At 50.4% G+C, this 22,672-nt stretch overlaps 1 protein-coding gene across 1 annotated transcript; it reads left to right on the forward strand.

Moving 5' to 3' along the window:
- The first annotated feature begins 17,282 nt into the window (after window positions 1–17,282).
- Window positions 17,283–19,256, forward strand: ARL4D (ARF like GTPase 4D). Its single transcript, XM_082706295.1, has 2 exons — window positions 17,283–17,394; window positions 17,964–19,256. Exon 2 carries the CDS (start codon window positions 18,058–18,060, stop codon window positions 18,661–18,663), a length of 606 nt encoding a protein of 201 aa, XP_082562421.1. The 5' UTR covers window positions 17,283–17,394; window positions 17,964–18,057; the 3' UTR covers window positions 18,664–19,256.
- The last annotated feature ends 3,416 nt before the right edge of the window (window positions 19,257–22,672 follow it).

Here is a 22,672-nt window from a genome sequence, read left to right on the forward strand (position 1 = left end):
CCATCTCTAGCATGCTTTGTATGTATCCTAGCGTGTGAGTAGTATTTTTTTTCCCTAAGATTTTATTTGACAGAGATCCCAAGTAGGGAGAGCGGCAGGCAGAGAGAGAGGGGGAAGCAGACTCCCTGCTGAGCAGAGAGCTCGATGTTGGGGCCTCCATCCCAGGACCCTGAGATCATGACCTGAGCCAAAGGCAGAAGCTTAACCCACTGAACCACCCAGGCGCCCCCTAGTGAGTCCTGGTATAAATCTGACTTTATTTCTTCTGGATGGCTACCCACTTGTCCCAGCATCATATAACGGCCCATCTAGTATCGGTTTCAGATGCCACCTGTATCATATAAGAAAGTCCTCATATATATTTGGATCTGCTTCTGGATCTTTTTTTTTTTTTTTTTTAAGATTTTTGAAGTGGGACACAGGGGGAGAAGAAAATCATTAAAATTCCTCACCTACTGACAAGCCCTTGAAGCAGACAGAGTGGCTCTCCCCCGGGGACTCAACCACCCTCACCTCGAGGTTTTGCCAAGGACAATCCTAGCCTGACCAACGCCCTACCCCGCCAGGTCCGACCAGGATCCTGTAAGTCTACTTTAACAATTCCTTTAGGAAACTATCTCTAAACCTCCAAGATAGTGTCTAGTGTCGAGATAATTCCCAAGTGTAGGGTCCGCTGATATACATCTAAAGGGTCTCACAAGAAGATTTTTACTACTAGTAATAAATAACCTTTCTCCCAACAAGAGCTAGCCCCTCAAGGTCCTGGAGACCTTGCTTTCCAAATTCCAGTGAGACTAACATCATCCCCTTTGTCCTCACCCACCGCCAAGTTCACCCCTACTCTGCCTTTAAAAACTCTAACTGTAATCTGGTTCGGGGTCCAAGTCCCTACTCGGCTGTGTTGAGTATACTTGGGCCCAAGCTTAAGCTTGTCAAATAAACCCTTGTGTGATTACATCGGTGTTGGCTCCCTGATGGTCTCTTGAATGCGAAAAAGTTATTTGACACATCAAGAGAGGGAACACAAGAAGGGGGAGTAGGGGAGGAAGCAGCAGATTCCTGCTGAGCAGAGAGCTGGAAGCAGAGCTCCATCTGAGGAAAAGGCACCCAGGCATCCCCCCCCCCTTTTTTAGAGGATCTTTTTGTTTTGTTTTGTTTTGAAAGATCTTGTGCTTAAGTAACCTCTATATCCTCCAACTCAGATCCAAAGTTGCATGCTCTACTGACTGAGCCAGCCAGGCGCCCCTGGATTTTTGTTTTGAAAAAATCTTCTGATAACCTGTTTTTAAAAAATTGTGATTCAGGGAGCGCTTGGGTGGCTCAGTGGGTTAATGCCCCTACCCTCGGCTCAGGTCATGATCTCGGGGTCCTGGAATCGAGCCCCGAGCCCCAAAGCGGGCTCTCTGCTCAGCAAGGAGCCTGCTTCCTCCTCCCTCTCTGCCTGTCTCTCTATTTGTGATCTCTGCCTGTCGAATAAATAAAGAATTTTAAAAAATTGTGATTCAGGGGTGCCTGGGTGGCTCAGTCGTTAAGCATCTGCCTTCGGCTCAGATCCTGATCCCAGAATCCTGGGATTGAGCCCAAATTGGGCTCTCTGCTCAGCAGGAAGCCTGCTTCTCCCTCTCCCACTCCCTCTGGTATTGTTGCCTTTCCCGCTGTGTCTCTGTCAAATCAATCAATAAAATCTTAAAAAAAAGTAATTGTGATTCAGGGGCTCCTGGTGGGTGCAGTCCTGAAGTATCTTTCTCTTGGTTTCAGCTCAGTTCAGGATCTCAGGGTCCTGGGATCCGATCCGTGCTCGGCTCGGAGTCGGAGATGCTCTCCCTCTGTCCCTCTCAGTTGTGCGCTCTCTTCTCAAATAAATCAATTTTTAAATAAAATCATAAAATGAAGTAACATTTAAAAAATTTTTTTCTTTTAAAGATTTTATTTATTTATTTGACAGAGAGAGATCACAAGTAGGCAGGGAGGCAGACAGAGAGGGAGGGGGAAGCAGGCTCCCCGCTGAGCAAAGAGCCCGATATGGGACTGGATCCCAGGACCCTGAGATCATGACCTGAGCCGAAGGTAGAGGCTTAACCCACTGAGCCACCCAGGCGCCCTGAAATAGCATTTTTGAGTCAACTGATTCTTCGGTGTCACACCTGCTCTGGATCACACAGGTGAACACGACCTTGTCCCTGTGGTCAGGGCCATCTGCCAGGTTCTTCCCTTCCTCTTCGGCTCCCATTCAACCCCAGCCACTCCTCACAGAGCCATTGGGGACGTCAAGCGCAACCAGAGAACGTCTTCCCCGGGCCAAGGCTGCCAACTGCAGGGCCTCCCAAGTGTTCTGTCCCCGGGGCTCCAGAGGACTGTTGGGTCCCTGCCGGCGTCCTCAAGTCTGGGCCTCACCGTATCCCTTCTGCCTGGTCCTGCAGTGACCCTGCCTTCACCTCAAGGTCTACACTGTACTCTTCCACGGCTCTGTGAGGTCCTTTCCAGCACCTCAGCTCTCATAACAAGTTGAAGAGACCCGGTTGGAGAGACTGACCGGTTTTGTTTCCTCGGACTTCCTCTCCCTTCTGACCCCTCCCTCTCCCTCTCAAGCCTTCTCCCCTTTTCCTTTTCCCAGTTACGAACACAAGCTTTTACTTCTAGGACGAGCATCAGAACTGGGTCAGTCGGTCTGACTTGTCAGTGGGGAAAGGAGGTTGCTTTTTTCTAGCAACAGCCAGCTAAGCTGGGGTCACACATACCCCGTTTTAAAAGTGACTCAAGGGGGGACAGTTTGCCACAGTCTTGCCGCTCAAAGTGTGGTCCCCAGACCAGCAGCGTTGGAGTCCTGCGAGCATATTGGAAATGCAGAACCATAGGCTTTTTAACAAGACTCTCATGTGTACACAGCAGCCTGAAAGAAAAGTGTTCTGCAACGGGACTTGATGGCTGAGGGAGAGAGGCAGAGAGAAGCAGCGAACACAGTTTTGAGGATCTCAACTTTCACTACCAACACAGGCAACCCAATTCCTCACCATTCTTCTCACACTCTCACCTTCTACAACCCTGAGGAGAGTTTCAAGTTTCTAGATCTTCTGGCGGTAAGACAGAAAAGGAGAGCGCCCCTTGGTGGGATTTTGGAATTACCTGGGATGTTTGACGGGGTGGAATCCGCGGCGGACCTGACGACCAAGAAAGATTTCTTGAGACGTCTTGGGTGCAAAATGGTGGTTTATCCACAGCAGTGAGGGGCTGTGACGTGGCCCATTATATACCTACAAGTTGGGAGGTGGCGGTAAGGAAAAATGGAAGTTTCAAAAGAACTTTCATATGCTAAAGAGGACCTACAAGATCAGCTGAGGCCTGGCCATTTTTACGTTAAGGTTGTTTTTCCGCTCAAGCAAGGCATTAACATTAAGAGCGTTGGGAGCTTCCTGGAAGGAGGTCGCGCCTGTCACACCCAGGAGTGGGGGTGGGGGGAGGGTGCCCGGTGTCCCCTTCTGCTTTGTCTGCAGCCAGCCTTCTGCTCCCTCCTCACCCATAATGTAGGAGCTCTATGTTTGTTTTTTTTCTTTTCAGGTCGTTAGTGACTGAGGAGCTTGCGAGAACTGGGGATGAGATGGGGAAAAGCATAGAAGAATCTGATTAATTAGGTGCCCTTGAACGTTCCCTGAGAGACGTGAACAAAGAAGTGGGGAGCTGTTACGCTGTCTTTCTCTGACATAGCCGGGTGTTACTCCAAGCCTGAAAACCTTGGACGTAGGAGTTACAGATGATCGAGGCAGTGAGAGGGCCAGCAGAGTGCCTTCCCCCAACCTCCCGCCTCAAACGTGTTCTCAGGATCCTGGGGCTAAAACACAAGTGTTCGTGTGTTGGAGAGCAAGTTGTGTGCCCAGCTCCGTAAAACTAGATCCGTAAAACTAGGTTGTCTCAACCAAGAATGGGGCTTCAAAACTTGCCTGCCATTATTTAGCACCCACTGTGTGCTTGCTAATCCCCACATTTTCCCCTTGCTTTTTATTTTTTTATTTTTTAAAGATTTTGTTTATTTATTTGACAGAGATCACAAGTAGGCAGAGAGAGAGGAGGAAACAGGCTCCCCGCCCAGCCGAGCAGAGAGTCCGATGCGGGGCTCGATCCCAGGACCCCGGGATCATGACCTGAGCCAAAGGCAGAAGCTTTAACCCACCGAGGCACCCAGGCGCCCCCCACCTTGCTTTTTAAGCATTTAAATTCAATTAACGACTACAGAATGTATTACTCCTCTCAGAGGTAGAGGTCAGTGATTCAACAGTATTTTATAATACCTAGTGCCTTTATTTTATTTTATTTTATTTATTTATTTGACAGAGAATACAAGCTGGGGTAGTGGGAGAGAGAGAAGCAGGCTTCCCGCTGAGCAGGGAGCCCGATGTGGGTCTTGATCCCAGGACCTGGGACCATGACCCGAGCCAAAGGCAGATGCTCAACGACTGAGCCACCAGGCACCACCCCCCCCAGTGCCTTTTTTAAAAAAAAGGTTTCATTTATTTGACAGAGAGAGACACAGTAAGAGAGGCAACACAAGTAGGGGGAGTGTGAGGGAAAAGCAGGGGGAGTGGGAGAGGGAAAAGCAGGTTTCCCCACTGAGCAGGGAGCCCAGTGTGGGGATACATCCAAGGACCCTGGAATCATGACCTGAGCCAAGGGCAGATGCTAAAGGACTGAGCCACCTAGGCGCCCCCCTCAGTGCTCATTCTGAAGCCGGAGAGCTAGGTTCTTGTCTCATGGAGCCAAAGAATGAATCTTGAGGACACGCGAGAGTAAAGGGATAGAGGTTTATTAAGTGAAGATACAGAAGAAGCCCTCAAGAGTGAGAAGGGTCAGGGTGCCTGGGTGGCTCAGTGGGTTAAGCCTCTGCTTTCAGCTCAGGTCAGGATCTCAGGGTCCTGGGATCAGGCCCCACATCAGCAGGGAGCCTACCCCCCCCCCCACGCCTGCCTCTCTCTACCTGTGATCTGTCAAATAAATAAGTAAAATCTTTAAAAAAAAAAAAAAAAAAAAAAGACGTGCTAAGTGTCCCAACAGGATTGCCAACAGGGGCTGTTAGGTTTAGTCTAGTATAGAAAAGGGAACCCAAATCCTTTTAACATCTGATTAGTAATAACATGTTCAATGGCTTACTTCCTTTTTATGGTCGGGTTAATGTTCGTTGGTTGTAGGTGATTAGTGTAAAAAAGACTACCCAACCCGCACACACTGGACAGGCCGGGTGGGGTCTGTTCCCTTATCTCTGGTTTCCCCGGGCCTCCACATTTTTGAGATTTCTGTGAGCCAATCACACGGCCCCTATCCCTGTCTCCCTGCCTAGTCCCACTTTTCCTTAATTAATTCCATTATGTGTCCTCTTTAATGTCCATCACCCAGTTTCCCCATCCTCCCAACCCCCCAGCCCCTATTCTTTTCCTCATTTCAAGGATCCCAAAGTGAAAGTGTTCTTTTTTGATATTTTACATCTTTGGAAACTGAGGCTGCCAAGGCCCAGCTCCCAACTTCTTCAGCTTCCTTCCTCTTCCCCTTCCCACAGAATTAAAGGGACCTTTAGTCTGGGCTAGTGGTTTTACATCATGGTGGTTGGTGGCTCCTTACTCCCATCCACAGTGATAAAAGTAGGTCAAACAAATCCTTGTTCAACAGATGAAAAGAGGGAGCTTCAGAGAGCCCAACACACTTGACTTAGAGATATACTCACATTTAGCAGAGAGTAAGAAAGGGGATCCTGCCAGCTTCCCAGCTTCCCCCCACCGTCAGTCACTAGGAAAGGGTAACTAGAAAAGAATAGAACTTCCTCCAGGTTTAATAACCTGGGAACAGAAGAGAGTTACTGAAATAAAGGGACGACCCCTCAGGAAGTATCCCAAAAAGCTAGGGATATGAGCAACAAAAGCTGTAACAAACGTCAGCAACTATAGGAAAGGCAAAACCCCAAAATACTTCAGATCAGTGCATTCTAAAACAAGTTCTGTCATTTGTAACTCTGTTTGTTAACCCCGGAGGGGGTGCACCGTTCCTGGAAGTACTGCAATACCAGGTCGATGCGTGGAGTGGACGAAGCAAGCTCCTATTCCAACTCCCTGCTCCAAAAATCCATTTAATATATTGTCCTCGGATAGAGGACGTATCAGATATTAAACTGATAAGAACAGATACTACACTTGATCTTAGCCAAAAGGCCGAGAAGCGATACCAAGCACCCCTCCCTCGCTGTCACCGCCAAGTCGCCATCCATATTGCACTCACGGCGAGCCGCGGCGCGCCCAGCCCACGCCTCGCTTCCCTCCCCTCGCCGACAGCGCTATGGCGGCCATCGCTCAGGATGCCGGGCCGCACACATGTCCATTCTCTACACCTGAACACAGAAATGGTGCTTCTGTCGTTGCTTCGTCTCCTCTCTCTGTAGAGCCACATCTAATTTGAATGCCCCTCCTCTTCCCGCCCAGGAGGCGTGGTCACACACAGCGGGCCGACAGTCACCCGGCAACGCACCTGCGTTGAATCCCGGACCGGGCGGGCGTGGGGGGGTTGGTCTCCACTTTTGTACAGACGGAGAGAAAAGACAGGATCCAAGAGGGCTCTGGGTGACGGCAATCGGGGCCTCTGGAAGGGAGCCGTTGGCGGAGTTGGTCCTGAAGAAGACAATGTCGCAAGACATCCTCACTAGAAATGCTTGGACCGTGTGGTGTATTACGTCGGCGGAAAGACGATCTTTTCGTACTTGGCCAGCTGAGGGGCTCATTCTGAGTTAGGGGAGCGGAAGGTCTGGAGCAGGGGCTTCCCGAAGCGAGGAGGGTTGCCTTCCTGCGAGACGCAAGGCAAATCTTAAGAAAGTGCGGAGGAGAGAGGAGGCGTGTCAGATCGGGAAGCGGGGGGGTGGGGGGTGGGGGTGGGCCGCTGGATGGATTTTCTCCAACTCCAGTACCTGGGTCTGTCCGTGCTTCTGAGAGTGAATCATGTCTTGGGTTTCATACGTAAAGCTCCCTGCGCCTGGGACATCGTTTCCTTCACGTCTTCCTAACTTGGCTGTTTATGCAGATACTCTGGATTCCCCTTGGGTGTCACCTTCTCCTGAAGCCTTCTTTAAAGGCCCTTCTATACCCTACCTAAATTCTGATTAGCGGCTGTCATATGCATTTTGTCCCACCTGCTAATTCGTTTCAGGTACACCACTCTCCACCTTTTCTGGCAACCATTGACCGCCCCCGCTTGGAATCCGAGATCTTTGAGGGGTGACCCTCATCAGTATTTATCTGTGTACCCCATCACTAGCTTAGTGTTTGGCAGGTAGTAGGTGGTCAGTAAACGTTTGTTAAGTGAAGAAGCGATCCCCAGATTGGACTGAATCAGAGAAGCAATTAGGAGGCTACTGGCCTGGTCCAGGGGTGATGGGGGTGGAAGATCTGGTCAGGGGTGGTGGCACACGACAGAGGAGAGATGACTGTCAGGGATGTTCTGGGTATCAAGGCCAATCAATTCCTAAACTCCCTCCCCTGACCTTTCCTTGTGGCAAAGACTGCTGCTGGCTGGCTGCTTAGTCAGCATTTACCTTTCATATTCTCCTTCCTAGAGAACTTCAGTTTACTTGGGGGGTTAATATTTCTTTCATTTGATCTCAGAAAAACTAGAAGGTATTGCGGTTATAAGACTGAAACGCAGTCACTTCACCCCGTGGGATGGAGAGCCTGTACTCAGGTGTTGCCTCAACCCTTTCCAACGCCAGCCCCTGGGCTGAGTGCTATTGTATTACCTAACTTAATTACCTAACTTAATTCACTCAACAGTCCCGCAAGGTGGATATTATATTTATCCAGGGCCAGGACTATGGTGAGGCCAATGAGGACCCCTCCTTGGGGGGGAATTTGGGAGACTGCCCCCCCCAACTCTTCAGTGATCAAAATTAATAATATTTTAAGACAGGGGATGCCCAGGTGTGTCAGTGGGTTGAGCATCTGCCTTCTGCTCAGGTCATGATCTCAGGGTCCTAGGTCTGAGCCCTGCATGGGGCTCCTAAAATATTTTATTTATTTATTTGACAGAGAGAGACACCAAGAGAGGGAACACAAGCAGGGGGAGTGGGAGAGGGAAAAGCAGGCTTCCCACTGAGCAGGGAGCCCGACACGGGGCTCGATCCTAGGACCCTGGGATCAGGACCTGAGCTGAAGGCAGCTGCTGAACGACTGAGCCACCCAGGCACCCCTAAATAAAATCTTTAAAAAATATTTTAAGACACTTAATTTAGATATATTCATAAATATACACATATATTGGTTTATGTGCTTCTCACCTTGATAGGGGTTTTGTGGCTGTTCTATCCCCAGCACTTGAGGCAGTGCTCAGTATGTATTCGGCGCTTGATAAATATTTGTTGAACGAATGCACGAGAGTCACATGAAATAATACATAAGGTGCTTAGCTTGCACCCAACGTGACTCTTTGGGCCTTCTAATCCCATGATCTCTGTTCAGATCTGTGTGTCTCAGACCATCTAATTTACTCACTAATTTGGTTTGGCTGAGAGGGGGTTGCTGTGGTTTGAACACCCCAAGCATTTATTTATCTCTCATTGGCCTTCTTGTCCTGTCTGGTGTTCTGGCCATTTGGGCAGGTATCTTAGTCCCTATCCCAAGTTGGATAAGGCCCAACAGCAGGAGAAGGGTCTGTCCCCTCTCTATTTCCAGCACCTGCCCAGGTAGTCCATCTCTCGACCCCCTCTCCCTCTGTCCTCTCTTCCCCATGCTGGGCTTGCTGCAGACCCTACTGGCTACCTGGAATCTTCAGGTGCAGGAGGCCAACATGAGCTTTGGAGCAAAGAGTTCCAATTCAGAGGCCAAGAAACTTGTTTCATGGGGCTCAACTCTAATTATTATTATTTTTTTTAGTGTCCTTGTGTGTGAGCCAGGTGCAGTTTATGGCACATGCATGGTCACAATCTTATTTAATCTTCAAACAAACAAACAAACCACCTTTTTTAAAAAAAGTAAGCTCTACCCCCAAGGTAGGGCTCAAACATGGGCCAACCGGGTACCCCTCATTTAACCTCTACAACACCTTTGAGAAGTGTTAACGTCCCCAGTTTGCAAATTCAGCTTGCAGAAGCTGCCTGACTCACCCTGGGTACTTCCAAAAGTCTTCCAAGTCCAAAGGTCTTCACAGTAGGCAAGGTGACCAGCTGTCAGACAAAACTCTTAGCTCATTCATTCTTTTATCTAATAATGATTGCTGAGGCTCGGGATAATAAGCCTCTAGACTCATCAGAGGCTTGGGATTATAGCAGATCTCTGTTGTAGATCTGCAGGAGAACATTTAAAGTACTCATCGTCAGGGGGCCCCTGGGTGACTCAGTGGGTTAAGCCTCTGTCTTCTGCTCAGGGTCCTGGGATAGAGCCCCGCTGGGCTCTCTGCTCAGCGGGGAGCCTGCTTCCCCCCTCTCTGTCTCTGCCTACTTTTGATCTCTGACTGTCAAGTAAATAAATAAAATTAAAAAAAAAAAAGAAAGAAAATAAAAAATTTTTTAAAAAGACACCAAAAAAGTACTTACCGTCAGGGAAAATGCACAGCCTTTAGGGTAACTTTCTATTAATCTGTTCTAGATCCTTGCTGCTCAAAGCGCTGTCTGTGAACATATGCATCTGTATCACCTGGGAGCCGGTTAGAAATGCAGAAAGTTGGGCACCGCATCAGACCTACTGTCTTAGTTTGCTCTGGTTGCCATAACAAAATACTGTAGACCGGGGCGCCTGGGTGGCTCAGTGGATTAAGCTGCTGCCTTCGGCTCAGGTCATGATCTTAGGGTCCTGGGATGGAGTCCCGCATCGGGCTCTCTGCTCGGCAGGGAGCCTGCTTCCCTCTCTCTCTCTCTCTCTCTGGCTGCCTCTCTGTCTACTTGTGATTTCTCTCTGTCAAATAAATAAATAAATAAATCTTTAAAAAAAAAAAATACTGTAGACCAGGAGCTTAAAGAACAGAAATTTCTTTTCTCACTGTGGAGGACACTGGAAGTCCCAGTTCAGCGTACCAGCTGAAGCAGGTAGCGCTCTGGTGAGGTCCCTCCTTGCTCACAGATGGCCACCTTCTCCGTCTGGTAGAGGATGGCTCTCTGGCAGCTCTTTTAAGGGAACGAATCCTATCCTGAGGGCCCCACTCTCATAATCTCCTCTTTCCAAATTACCTTCCAAAAGGCCTCCCCTCTAAATACCATCACGCTGGGGGGTGGGGCATCAATATATAAATATTGAATTTTTACTTGAATAAAATATTGAATATTCAATATATCACCTGAGGGGGTGGGGCACAATTCAGTCTGTAACACTTACTGAAACACAATCTGCATTTTATTTTATTTTTTAAAGATTTTATTTATTTGACAGAGAGAGATAAGGAGAGAGAGGGAGCACAACCGCGGAGGAGCTGGAGAGGGAAAAGCAGACTCCCCATGGAGCAGGGAGCCCGACATGGGACTAGATCCCAGGGCTCTGGAATCATGACCTGAAGTGAAGGTAGATGCTTCATGACTGAGCCACCCAGGAGCCCATGATCTGCATTTTAATAGGGTCCACAGGAGGTTAATATGAAATTCTGAAAAGCAATGCTTTTAGTCATATACATTGGAAAAGAAATGGCAGCCAAGGATCAATTTGTATATGTCACTTTGTGTGTTATCTGAGGAAGATATTCCATATTAAACTGGTTTCCTGGGTCCTTTTTTCTGTAGTTGTTATTGGTTGAGATAAACTCATTTGTTGTTTTTTTTTTAATTTTTAAAAGATTTTATTTATTTATTTGACAGAGAGAGACACAGCAAGAGGGAACATAGGCAAGGGGAGCAGGAGAGGGAGAAGCAGGCTTCCCGCCGAGCAGAACCTTGGATTGATGACCTGTGCAGAAGGGCGACTCAGCCACCTAGGAGCCCTGAGATAAACTAATTTAATATCATTATCATAACAGCTACCAGGCATAGAGGACTTTATATAGGCCAACTCCTTTGTGGACCGCTTCACACATTGAACTTTATTCAGTTCTCATGACAACCATGTGAGGTAAGTATTATCCCATTTTACAGATGAAGAGGTTGAGGCTGGGAAGATAAATAATGTGCCCAAGGGCTCACTGGAAACGTGAAAGTCAGGACTGAAACTCCTCTTTTAAGCCAATAGTCCTCGTAGCGTGGCCCCCAGACCAGCATCATCAGTATTACCTGAGAAATTGCTGTAAATGCACATTTTTGGGTCTGTGAGCCCGAGACTGACCGAATCAAAAACTCTAGAGGTGGGGCTCAGCAATCTGTGTTTTTAGTAAGTCCTCTAGATGATTCTGACGTACACTCAAATTTGAGATCGATGGGTTGAAGCCTACACTAACCTCTCAGTGTGTGCCAGACCACATGGAGGGCTGGACTGAGAAGCCTCCCCACCCCAATCTGAGGAGAAAGACTGAATCGAACGGATGAGGTCACTGGGGACCGGCCCTGTTGTGAATGCTCCAAGGAGCCCACCCAGCTTGGATACCTGGGCGGTCAACCTGTTCCCTCCAGAGCATGGGCCTGCCTTTCTCCCTTCTCTGCCTCTCAGTTCAGCTGTTCCTTGTTTCTGAGGTATTCTCTTTCTCCTGGGGGCTCTCGTGCCTGGTTCTTGCTGACTACCCAAATCCCTTCCTCCGGCCCTCCCCTGAGTGCTAGGCATGGACGCTGGACATCCCTCCTCACAGACACCCAAACATGGCTGCCACCGAGCTCTTCATAACCGTCCCTGCCCTGGAGCTTCCTCCTGCCTTAGCCTTCTCTGCCCCTGTCATTAGGCCCTCAGTAACAGTATGGGAAATGTCACCGAAATGAAATTTTCTGCTCAAATCATGGTTTTCTGTTTTGGTTTTGTTTTTGAAGTAGCCTCCATGCCGAGCACGGAGCCCACAGTGGGGCTCGACCTCACGACCCTGAGGTCATGCCCGGAGCTGAGATCAAAGAGTTGGATTCATAACTGACTGGACCACCCAAGTACCCCACAAATAATGTTTATTTAAATCTGATCTCAGTTCCACAGAAAAACTTGAAGAGGGTATATTTTTCATTTCCAACCTCAAACTGTAAAAAAGGCCCTGAATGGAAGACTCCAGAAGGAGGCAAAGGAACCTGCATATAACTTATATACATAACTTAAAACTTAACCTCCCTCCACTTTTCTTTGGGGATCAGTCAGTGACAAACATATCCACCAGGGGGCAGTATCTGCTCCTTTCTAGACCTAAGCCCCAGGCCCTGGGACTGGGTCTTGGGATCTTTGCTTCTGAAAGGGCGGCCTGCAGGGGAGAAGGGTGCCTATGGGGTCCTTCCATACATGGTTTTTTCCTCTTCACACTCATTCTAAGAGGTAGCTTGTAATTTCTCCATTTTGTTCCTGAGGAAATAAAGCTGGGATTTGAAAAATGGGTCTTCGTGGGGGTGCCTGAGTGGCTCCATCAGTGGAGTGGCTGACTTTTGGTTTACGCTCAAGTTGTGGACTCCTGGTGGTGGTCTCAGGGTCGTGGGATGGAGCCCCGTGCCAGTTCTGCGTTGTTCAGGGAGTCTGCTTGAGGATGCACTCTCCTCTCCCTCTGTTCCTACCCCTGCTCTCTCTCTCAAAGAAATAAATAAACCTTAAAAAAAAAAAAAAAAAAGAAAAGAAAAAGAAAGGAAAAAAGAGTCTTTGTGATTCCCAAGCTGCCAGCTGCTTCTTTGGCTTCCCTCCTTCACGGCTCACTCCTCCCTTGGAGACAAGGATGTTCTCAGCCCCTTCCTTGGTGAGCTCCTTCATCTCTTATCCTCAGCTATTTCTGCGTATGGACTATTGGTAGCTGAAGGGACCTGGAATGGCCTAAACCCGGAGGGCAGGGGGGAGAGTGACTTTTCCAAGCTAGTCTATTGGTGAGGGACAGGACTCACCCTGACTCTCAGCCCAGGGTTTCAGCCTGCCAGGCTTTGAGGGGGGGCTTCTCTCTCCAGCGTCATCTCCACCCCTGGCCTCTGTTTTTCCTCCTCTAAGAAAGTCCCTTGTCCTCAATAAAGTCCCCAGAGTCCAATACTACCTAGAACTTGCCCAGAAACACAGGGTTTTATAGGCATCCCTGGCTAACCCAGTATCAGCAGAACCCTCAAAGGCTGAGGAACCCCAGACCAGGAATCTCCCAGGCTAAGCGTAGATGTTTGGTTCTCCTAGTCAGGGACATGAATTCATGCAAGATTTCCTGACTGTCCACTGGCACAGTGCTGGGCAGCTTGGAGCTGTAGATGACAGGAACCAGCCCTGGGTTAAGGGCTTCATCGGGCAGGGAGACAGCTCTGAGGATGAAGAAGGATGGAATCCCATCCATGTGGGGGAGCCCTTGGAAGGAAGTGGGTAGGTCCCAGCTAGTCTGTCATTCTGTCTTGAATGCTGACCTGATTCCTTGTGGCTTTATCCTTGGCTCTAATGTCACCTATGGGAGAGGACTTCCTGAGAAGCCTCCTCTCTCCCCAGTTTGAAATAGTTCCCTTCCTCAGTCTCTCTCTGGCACATCTCCCTTTCTTATTTCCCTCGATTGCAAGTATCACCATCTGAAACCATCTTCTTTATTTCACTGCCTGCCTCTCCCCTCTAGAATGTACATTCCAAGAGGGCAGGTCCTTCACTATCTCACTCAGGGCTGTGTGCTCAGAACCTAGCAGGCACCCCATATATGATTGTTCAATGTACGGATGTTCAAATGTTCTCTGCCATGAATCCCCCAATACAGAAGGTCCTGGGCTGTGATCTTGTGGAGAGAAAGGGCTGCAGACATGAGGCTGCCAGGAAGGAAAATGGTCATTAATGGAGGAAGGCTCCCTGGGGACAGGGTGTGTATGTGGGGGAGGGGGGCAGGGAACCGGAGTTCCCGGAGTTCCCTGCTAGACAGGGACAAATTTCGGTAAGCCCACAGTATAAAGGGGACAAATTTCGGTAAGCCCACAGTCTAGCGCTGCCCTGACAAGCTGGGCCCCTTCCTTTACCTCTCCCTGCCCCTCCCCCTCCTACCCATTTGTTCATCAACACCTCTGGCAAACCAGAAAGATGAAGGGTGGAGTAGGATTGTCAGTTTTATCACTTTCATCAGATAATCAAGTGACAATTTCCCTCTCAGTTGTGAAGCCCAGGAAGTTTCAGAGGTTGCAGAAGAAAAACGAGACAATCTGTGTTTCTCATTACTGTGTGTTTTCAGTTTCACAGCTATTGTAACATTTGCCATTTGCTCAATGCCAAGTTTGGCCAATTTCTAGCAGCCTGACCTTGGACAAATTACCTAACTTTTCAGTGCTTCTTTCTTCTTTTTGGAATAACCATACTGACTTCTTGGGTTGAGCTGTATATTAAAAAGGAAAAGTATGGGGTACCTGGCTGGCTCGGTGGGTGAGACACATGGCTCATGATCTCAGAGTCGTGAGTTCAGGCCCCACGTTGGGTGTAGAGCTTACTTTATTTTATTTTTTTATTTTTATTTATTTTTTTTTTTTTTGAGAGAATCTTTTTTTTTTTTTTTTTTTTAAGATTTTATTTATTTATTTGACAGAGAGAAATCACAAGTAGATGGAGAGGCAGGCAGAGAGAGAGAGAGAGGGAAGCAGGCTCCCTGCTGAGCAGAGAGCCCGATGCGGGACTCGATCCCAGGACCCTGAGATCATGACCTGAGCCGAAGGCAGCGGCTTAACCCACTGAGCCACCCAGGCGCCCAGAGCTTACTTTATTTTAATAAAAGATTTTATTTAGGGGCGACTAGGTGGCTAAGTGGGTTAAAACCTCTGCCTTCAGCTCAGGTCATGATCTTAGGGACCTGGGCTCAGGTCGTGATCCCAGGATCCTGGGATCGAGTCCGGCATCAGGCTCTCTGCTCAGCAGGGAGCCTGCTCCCCTCTCCTCTCTCTGCCTGCCTCTCTGCCTACTTGTGATCTCGGTCTGTCAAATAAACAAACAAACAAATAAAATAAAAAGATTTTATTTATTTATTTGACAGAGAGAGACAGCAAGAGAGGGAACATGAGCAGGGGGAGTGAAAGAGGGAGAAGCAGGCTTTCTGCTGAGCAAGGAGCCCAACATGGGGCTTGATCCCAGAACCCTGAGATCATGACCCGAGCTGAAGGCAGATGCCTAACAACTGAGCCACCCAGGTACCCCTAGAGCTTATTTTTAAAAAAACAAGTTAAAAAAAAATAAAAAAATAAAAAGGAAAAGTATACAAAGTTCTCAGAAGAAGAGCCTGGCATGCAGTGGCCACTCAGCATGGTAGTGGTTTCCGACTTCCTGGCCTGCCGTCTTCCTCTCTCCTAACACAGGCCATTTCTGTGTCTTAGCTCTTGTGGTAATCTGCTACCCCCCAACATGGACTATAACACTAATTTCCTAAGGTCTTGATGTCTCCAGGGATTCAAGGAGGCTCCCTGCATTGCTGGGGAAACCGGGTGGCTGGTTTTATAGGAGGGAGGGAAAGAGGGAGGTGGCAAGGCGGGCTGGTGCTAAACGGATGGGAGGCCAGTGGACGGGAAAGGGCTAGGCCCTCCCTGTCTAGCAGTGACTTCCCCTACTCTTTTTCCGATCCCCCTCAAATATAACCTTTAAAAAGGGTTAATACTGAATTACACGGGAAATGTAAAAATCCAGCCTCCTTTTAAATTGGAAATAATAGGGGTGCCTGGGTGGCTCAGTGGGTTAAAGCCTCTGCCTTCGTCTCAGGTCCTGATCCCAGGATCCTGGGATCAAGCCCCGCCTTGAGCCCCGTATCAAGCCCCATATCGAGCCCTGCATCGAGCTCCGCATCAGGCTCTCTGCTCCACAGGGAGCCTGCTTCCCCCCACCCCCGTCCACTCTCTCTCTGCCTGCCTCTCTGCCTACTTGTGATTTCTGTCAGATAAATAAAATCTTTAAAAAAAATGGAAATAATAGGGTTATGATCTTATTCTTTGATCTGCCTCCCCTCCTTCAATTTCACTTACCTCCCCCGCAGGTAATCACTGATATCCTTTTGCTCATTTGTCCTTTTGTGACGTCTCCTCCCCTTCTGGGCTGCCCAAACTGTATCAGGGTGCAATGGCTGGGGAGATGCCATTCCGTCCTATCCCCCTCCTAACCAATCCTACACAGTACTCATTAACTTACAGAAACCTTTCCAGAAGCTTCCAGTTCACACCTCTCCTTTCTCTGAAGCCCTATGCGGACTTTTTTTTTTTTTTTTTTTTAAGATTTTATTTATTTGACAGAGAGATCATAAGTAGGCAGAAGCAGCTGGGGGTTGGGGGGAGAGAGGGCTCCTGCTGAGCAGAGAACCTTGATTCCAGGACCCTGAGATCATGACCTGAGCTGAAGGCAGAGGCTTAACCCACTGAGCCACCCAGGCGCCCTGTCCTACAAGGTCCTACTTACCTGAGATTTACAAAGGTCTAGTGTTCCCTGTCAATGGTGGGTCTTGGAGTTTAAGCCCTCTGAGGTCCGGCCCTGTGACCTAGGCCTCCTCTCTATCTGAGGTCTCTCCGGCAGAGCACACAGTACGAATGAGGACAATCAAAGTCCTGTGCAGTGAAGAAGTCTCTCTATCTCTTTGAACAAGGGAGGCCCTTGGGGTGTCTGCTTCCGGTCAGCACTAGAACCAGCAACTGAGGGATTTCTGCTGAGGATGCCTAACCCTATGTCCTCTCGGATGAGAGAGGAGGGACAGCTAGGACGTCAGGTCTCACACTTGGGATTCAGACAGATCCCTTGCTCAGCCGCGTCCTGCCTAGGTGACCTTATTCAAGTCATTGAACCCTTCGGAGTTTTCCTCCCCTGTAGAATGCAGACTGCACCAGTCTGTGCCTCAGGCTGTTTCATGAGGTTCCAGGGTTTACACAGGTTTGAACACTGACTTAGTAGAGATGAAGGAGTAAGATTTGTGAGCATCACTCCGGGAGACCCTGGCGGAGACGGTGTACGCGTGGGGTGGCTCTCTGTGTGGGCGGGGAGGATGCCACGGCGTAGAGTACGAAGCTGCTCAGCTCTCCTTCCTAGTCAAACGCCGCCACGTCTGTCCCTCCCACTTTCCATCCCGAGTTACCTCCAAATATTAGACTATGGGAGAAAAGAGCAAATAAAACGTTCACGTGTTGAGCAGAGACGTCCACCTCGGGGTTGTCGGGGTCGCAGGTCACGCATCTCCAGGCCCCGCCCCGCCTCGCCCCGCCCCGCCTCGCCGCTGAGGGACTGCTGATTGGCTCGCGCTGCGTGACGTTTCGCGCGGCTTTTTAAGGCGGAGACCCCGGGACTGTTCCGCAGTGGCAGCGGTGGCGGCGGTGGTGGCGCCTCGCCGGAGGTGGGAGTGGAGTTCGTGTGGCGGCTCGGGTGGCTGGTCCGGGGAGAGTGCGGCTGCCGGAAGGTAAAGGGGCTGTTTCAGGGGGAGCTGAGGTGGCCCCGGTGCGGGGACCTGGGGAGCAGGACAAGGCGATCCGTGCAAGGCGAAGTGTCGCGGGACCGTGGGAAGGGGGTTACGGTGTTAAGGAGGGGCGTGCCAACCGCTTGGAGATGCGGTGGGCAGGCGGGAGCGGGCTTTACTGCCCCGACTCAGCGCCCGTACCCTAACCCTTAACTGGGGGGCGCTGCCCGACCTGCCTTTTCCTGTAAGGATTCTCGCGTGGGGAATAAGGGTCTCTGCGTCTGCTACCGCGCCACGAGCTCGGAGAAGGGGCGCGGGAAGCCGACCATATCCATATCAAGGCTTCACCCCGCAACCTGTGTCCAGGACCGGGGGTCTCTGTATATCATGTCGCCCCTGACAGCGGGGAGTGCCTCTTTTACACATGGAGCTGTTTAAAAAACGAAACAAAAGCCGGAATTTTAAAAAGGAAGGATGGGCGACTGATTGAGGAAAGGATCTAGAAGTTGCACATTTCATGTTTATTGTTAAAGCGTCTCCTTTTTTTTCTCTCGTGACTTTTCCCTGTCCAGATAACCCAGCACCTGTCCCAAGAGCCTGCCATTCACGGCCACCTCCCTGCCTCTACTGTGTGCCTCAAGACCTGCACCTTAGCTGGAGCTCACCATGGGGAACCACTTGACTGAGATGGCGCCCACTGCCGCCTCTTTCTTGCCCCACTTCCAGGCCTTGCATGTTGTGGTCATTGGACTGGACTCTGCTGGAAAGACCTCACTCCTCTACCGGCTCAAGTTCAAGGAGTTTGTCCAGAGCGTCCCCACCAAAGGCTTCAACACAGAGAAGATCCGGGTGCCCCTGGGAGGGTCCCGTGGCATCACCTTCCAAGTGTGGGATGTGGGGGGCCAAGAGAAGCTGCGACCCCTGTGGCGCTCCTACACACGGCGGACAGACGGATTGGTGTTTGTGGTGGATGCTGCCGAGGCTGAGCGCCTGGAGGAGGCCAAGGTGGAGCTCCACCGAATCAGTCGGTCTTCGGACAACCAGGGTGTGCCTGTGCTGGTGCTGGCCAATAAGCAGGATCAGCCTGGGGCACTGAGCGCCGCAGAGGTTGAGAAGAGGCTGGCCGTCAGAGAGCTTGCAGCGGCCACACTCACCCATGTGCAGGGCTGCAGTGCTGTGGATGGGCTGGGCTTGCAGCCAGGCCTGGAGCGCCTGTACGAGATGATCCTCAAGAGGAAGAAGGCAGCCCGGGTAGGCAAGAAGAGACGGTGACCCGAGGCTGTCCCCTCCTCACCAGTAGGGGTCTGCACACCTGGAGAGCCATCTGGAGCCTCTGGCCCCTCACTCAGCTCTGGGGTGCAGGACCCGTCCGCCTCAATGAAGGACTGAGGAGCACACTGGGGGTCCTGTTCTGGTGCAGCACTGGGGACCGCACGGGAGGGGAGATGGGATGACTTCTCCTCTCCCTCCCTTATCCTCCTCTCTGGAGAAATGGAGGCTGCAGGACTGGGGAGGCTTAAATGTAAGCTGTGACTCTACCTCGACCCTGTTTCTTCTTTTTCTTCTCTGGCTTGTTGATGAGATGTGTTTTGGGGGCAAAAGAAGGTTGTTTGGAGAATGCATTTCGAATGAACGAGAACTGTCTCCCCACCTCCACCCCACCAAATGGGGTGTCCCCTAAGGCTGCTTTTCTAAGGATGCTAGTCACAATAGTCTTTATTTTTGTGTCTGTGTGAAAGTGCCAAGAACCCTACCCCACGTTTGTAGATCCACAACTGTTTTTATAAGCCATGTGTGCCCTCTGTATTATTATTAACTATTTTTTAGCATTTGCCTATAAGTTATTAAAGACTGATGATACTGTAGCTCTGACCTTGGTCTGGTATTTTCTTACCCAGCCCCAGGAGTAGCCCCAGATTTTTATACGGGTGGCAGGAATGAGGAGGAGGGTGTTTATCTCAAAGCTGAATTTGCAAGGGAAACACTCTTTTTAGGATGGCTGGTGGAAATTACAGATGGAGTTGAAATTGCCCTCTCCCAAGCTATTCCCTGATTTCTGCCATTTTTTGGGGTGTCCCTTTCCCCTGCTGCCCGCCCCTCCCCTCATCTCCTGGCTCTTACGTTGCCCCTCATAGGGCTGGTCCTTGAGAGGACTTTCCTAAGTCTCTATACATAAGTCCTCAAGGAGCCATTCTGTTTTCATCCTCCCCCACTCCTCAGCACTCAGGCTGATCCTTTTTTTTTTTTTTTTTCCACCTTGGGGGATCCTGTGAGAATGGAAAGTAATTCCTTCCTGGCTTTCAGCCAGCTCCGTGTGCTCAATCCTGCTGACTGCAGCTCCCCGGCGGCAGCAGGGGCTCTTGCTGGGGAGGTCTGGGCTGGATTGAGCCAGCCCGGCCCTGGTGACTAAGCTGTGAGTTGCCCCGCTCTAGGAATGGTGGCTGTTCCCAGGAGAGGGGCTATTGTGGTAGTCTGGGTTTGTGCCTGGTGGGAGTGTGGACTGCTGGACATCTACTCCTCCTCTAGGGGAGGAGGGGGAAGGTATAGGTCACCCATAGCGAGGATAAGAATAAAATGATACGTCGCCTGGGTGGGTCAGTGGGTTAAAGCCTCTGCCTTCTGCTCAGGTCATGATCTCAGGGTCCTAGGATAGAGCCCCATAGGCTGTCTGCTCAGCCGGGAGCCTACTTCCCGTGCCCCCCTTTTCTCTCTGTCTGCTCCTCTGCCTACTTGTGATCTCTGTCAAATAAATAAGTAAAATCTTAACAAAAAGAAAAGGAAAAGAAAATGCTAGGGGTGCCTGGGTGGCTCAGTTGGTGAAGGTCTACCTTTAGCTGGTTCAGACCTTTAGCTCAGGTCACGATCTCAGGGTCCTGGGATCCAGCTCTGTGGGGGCTCCCCGATCAGCAGGGAGTCTGCCTCTTCCTCTGCCCCTCCCCCTGCTCATGCTCTCTCTAAAATAAATAAAATCTTAAAAAGCGAATAAAGGCTATTGTTGTTAGGTCCAGAGGGCCTCTGCCCAGATTTTCAAGTCTGCCCCCTCCACCAACACCCAGGGCCCACTGAGTCAGAGATGACCAACAATCAGATCCTCCTAGCCTGGGTGGGAGTAGAGGGTTAAAGACGCACAATTCTTTCCAGCCCTCAGCCCCCTGGTCCCACCCCTACCCTTCGTGCAAAAGTGGGATCCAGAGCAGGTTCAGAGTCCCCACTCCAGAATCAAATAAAGGAGCTGGGGAGGGAGAGAAGGTGCTGACTGGCCTGTCCGGGGGGACTTCCTAAGGAACTTGCTCCTTCCTAGCCTGGACCAGCAGAAGCTGAGTTTTGCTGTGGAGTCTGGGCTGGTTCAGATTTGTTCCCCTTCCTGGCTGGCAGGGTACGAGTGGGTATGCATGGATCCAGAAGGGTGCCCAGGTGTGCGTCAGCGAGGGGCCTGCTTAACAGAGCTGCTGGGCTGGTTCTGCTGGAGACACGTGCTACCTGGCTCCCCTCTACACACGCCTGTGACTCATCTCACTCAGTCCTCAGGGCAGAGTCCTCTTCTGCCCAGGAACAGGCTGGGGAAGACTTGGCTAGAAGGTCCTCTGTCCTGCTGGGAGCTCTTTCCTCCTCATTCCACCACAATAATGTCCTTTTGTCTCAGAATCTCCAAGGACATGTTTTCTCCATTTCTGGTCACCTGGGGGACTGGGGTCTCCAGATCTGGAAGAAGAGCACCCTCCCACACCCCTGCAGAGGGGCCTCCAGGGGCCCAGTTCCTGGTTCTGGCCCTGCCAAACACCTGGCCTCCCTCTCTGGTTAGAAGCATCTTCTGCTCCCCCGGACTCCAGCCCTGGGCAGGGACCATGTCTGCAGGAGATTGCCAGGGTCCCAGCTCTTCCCCACATCCTTCTGGCCTGGTGAGGGTGGAGGAAGCTGTATTGGCAGCAAGAGAGTGAGATGGAGAAGCCAGCTGCATTGAAGGGGTTGTGGGGAGAGGGGAGCGGTGGAAGATTTTGGTAAGAAAGCTCCCTTCTGGTTGGGTGGGGATCAGGAGCTTTGGAATAATCCTCCTGTCTCAGGGATTCTTTTTTTTTTTTTTTAAATATTTTATTTATTTATTTGACAGACAGAGATCACAAGTAGGCAGAGAGGCAGGCAGAGAGAGAGAGAGAGGGGGGAAGAAGCAGGCTCCCCGACAAGCAGAGAGCCCAATGTGGGGCTTGATCCCAGGACCCCGGGATCATGACCCGAGCCGAGGGCAGAGGCTTTAACCCACCAAGCCACCCAGGCGCCCCTTTTTTCTTTCTTTCTTTCTTTCTTTCTTTCTTTCTTTCTTTCTTTCTTTCTTTCTTTCTTTCTTTCTTTTTTTTTTTTAAGAGATTTATTTATTTATTTGGGTGGGGAGGGGCAGAGGGAGAGGATCTTTCAAGCCAACTTCCCCCTGAGCATGGAGCCCCAGGCAGGGCTCGATCCCACGACCCTAAGATCATGACCTGAGCCAAAACCAAGATTCTGACACTTAACCACCTGAGTCCCTGGGCGCCCCTGCCCCAGGGATTCTGCATGCTGAGCTCTGGACCACAGGCTTGGAATGGGGGTGGGATCAGGGTTGGAGATGGGCTGTCGTTTTCTTGTCCCAGCTTCTTCATGAAGTAGAACGTCTTCTTTTTTTTTTAAATAAAGATTTTTATTCATTTATTTGACGGAGATCACAAGTAGGAAGAGAGGCAGGGAGAGAGAGGGGGGAAGGAGGCTCCCGGCTGGGCAGAGAGCCCGATGCGATGTGGGGCTTGATCTCAGGACCCTGAGATCATGACCTGAGCCCAAGGCAGAGGCTTTAACCCACTGAGCCACCCAGGCGCCCTGCAAGTAGAACTTCTTTGAGGTCCTGAGATGGATCTTGAGGAGATCCTGAGAGCAGAGGGTCTCGGGGTGCCAGGAGTGGTAGATAGGGGCTGTGGTAGAGTGGAAGGATACCAATGGGCCCAGAATTTGGGCTCCCCCTGAGCCGCCCTTCCCCCACCAGTCACCTCCTCTCCTTGCACAAGCTGGATGGTAAAATCCAGGTGGACTGCACTTGCCCCAGGTGCCTTGCCCAACCCCCAGCAAGGATGGCAGTGGAGCCTCACCTCCTCTGCCCTCTCCAGTCCTGTGCTGCATGTGTTCCAGGAAGAGAGAGAACAAAGAGGAAGGAAAAAAGTCTCAAGGCCCAGAGGAGGCAGCAACTTGCTCAAGAGCTCATAGCTACTTAGTGGCACATACAGATCCTTCCTCCCAGGCTGGCTTTTTGTACTCCCAG

The sequence above is a fragment of the Mustela nivalis genome, assembly GCF_964662115.1.
Source record: "Mustela nivalis genome assembly, chromosome: 17".
Lineage (NCBI taxonomy): Eukaryota > Metazoa > Chordata > Mammalia > Carnivora > Mustelidae > Mustela > Mustela nivalis.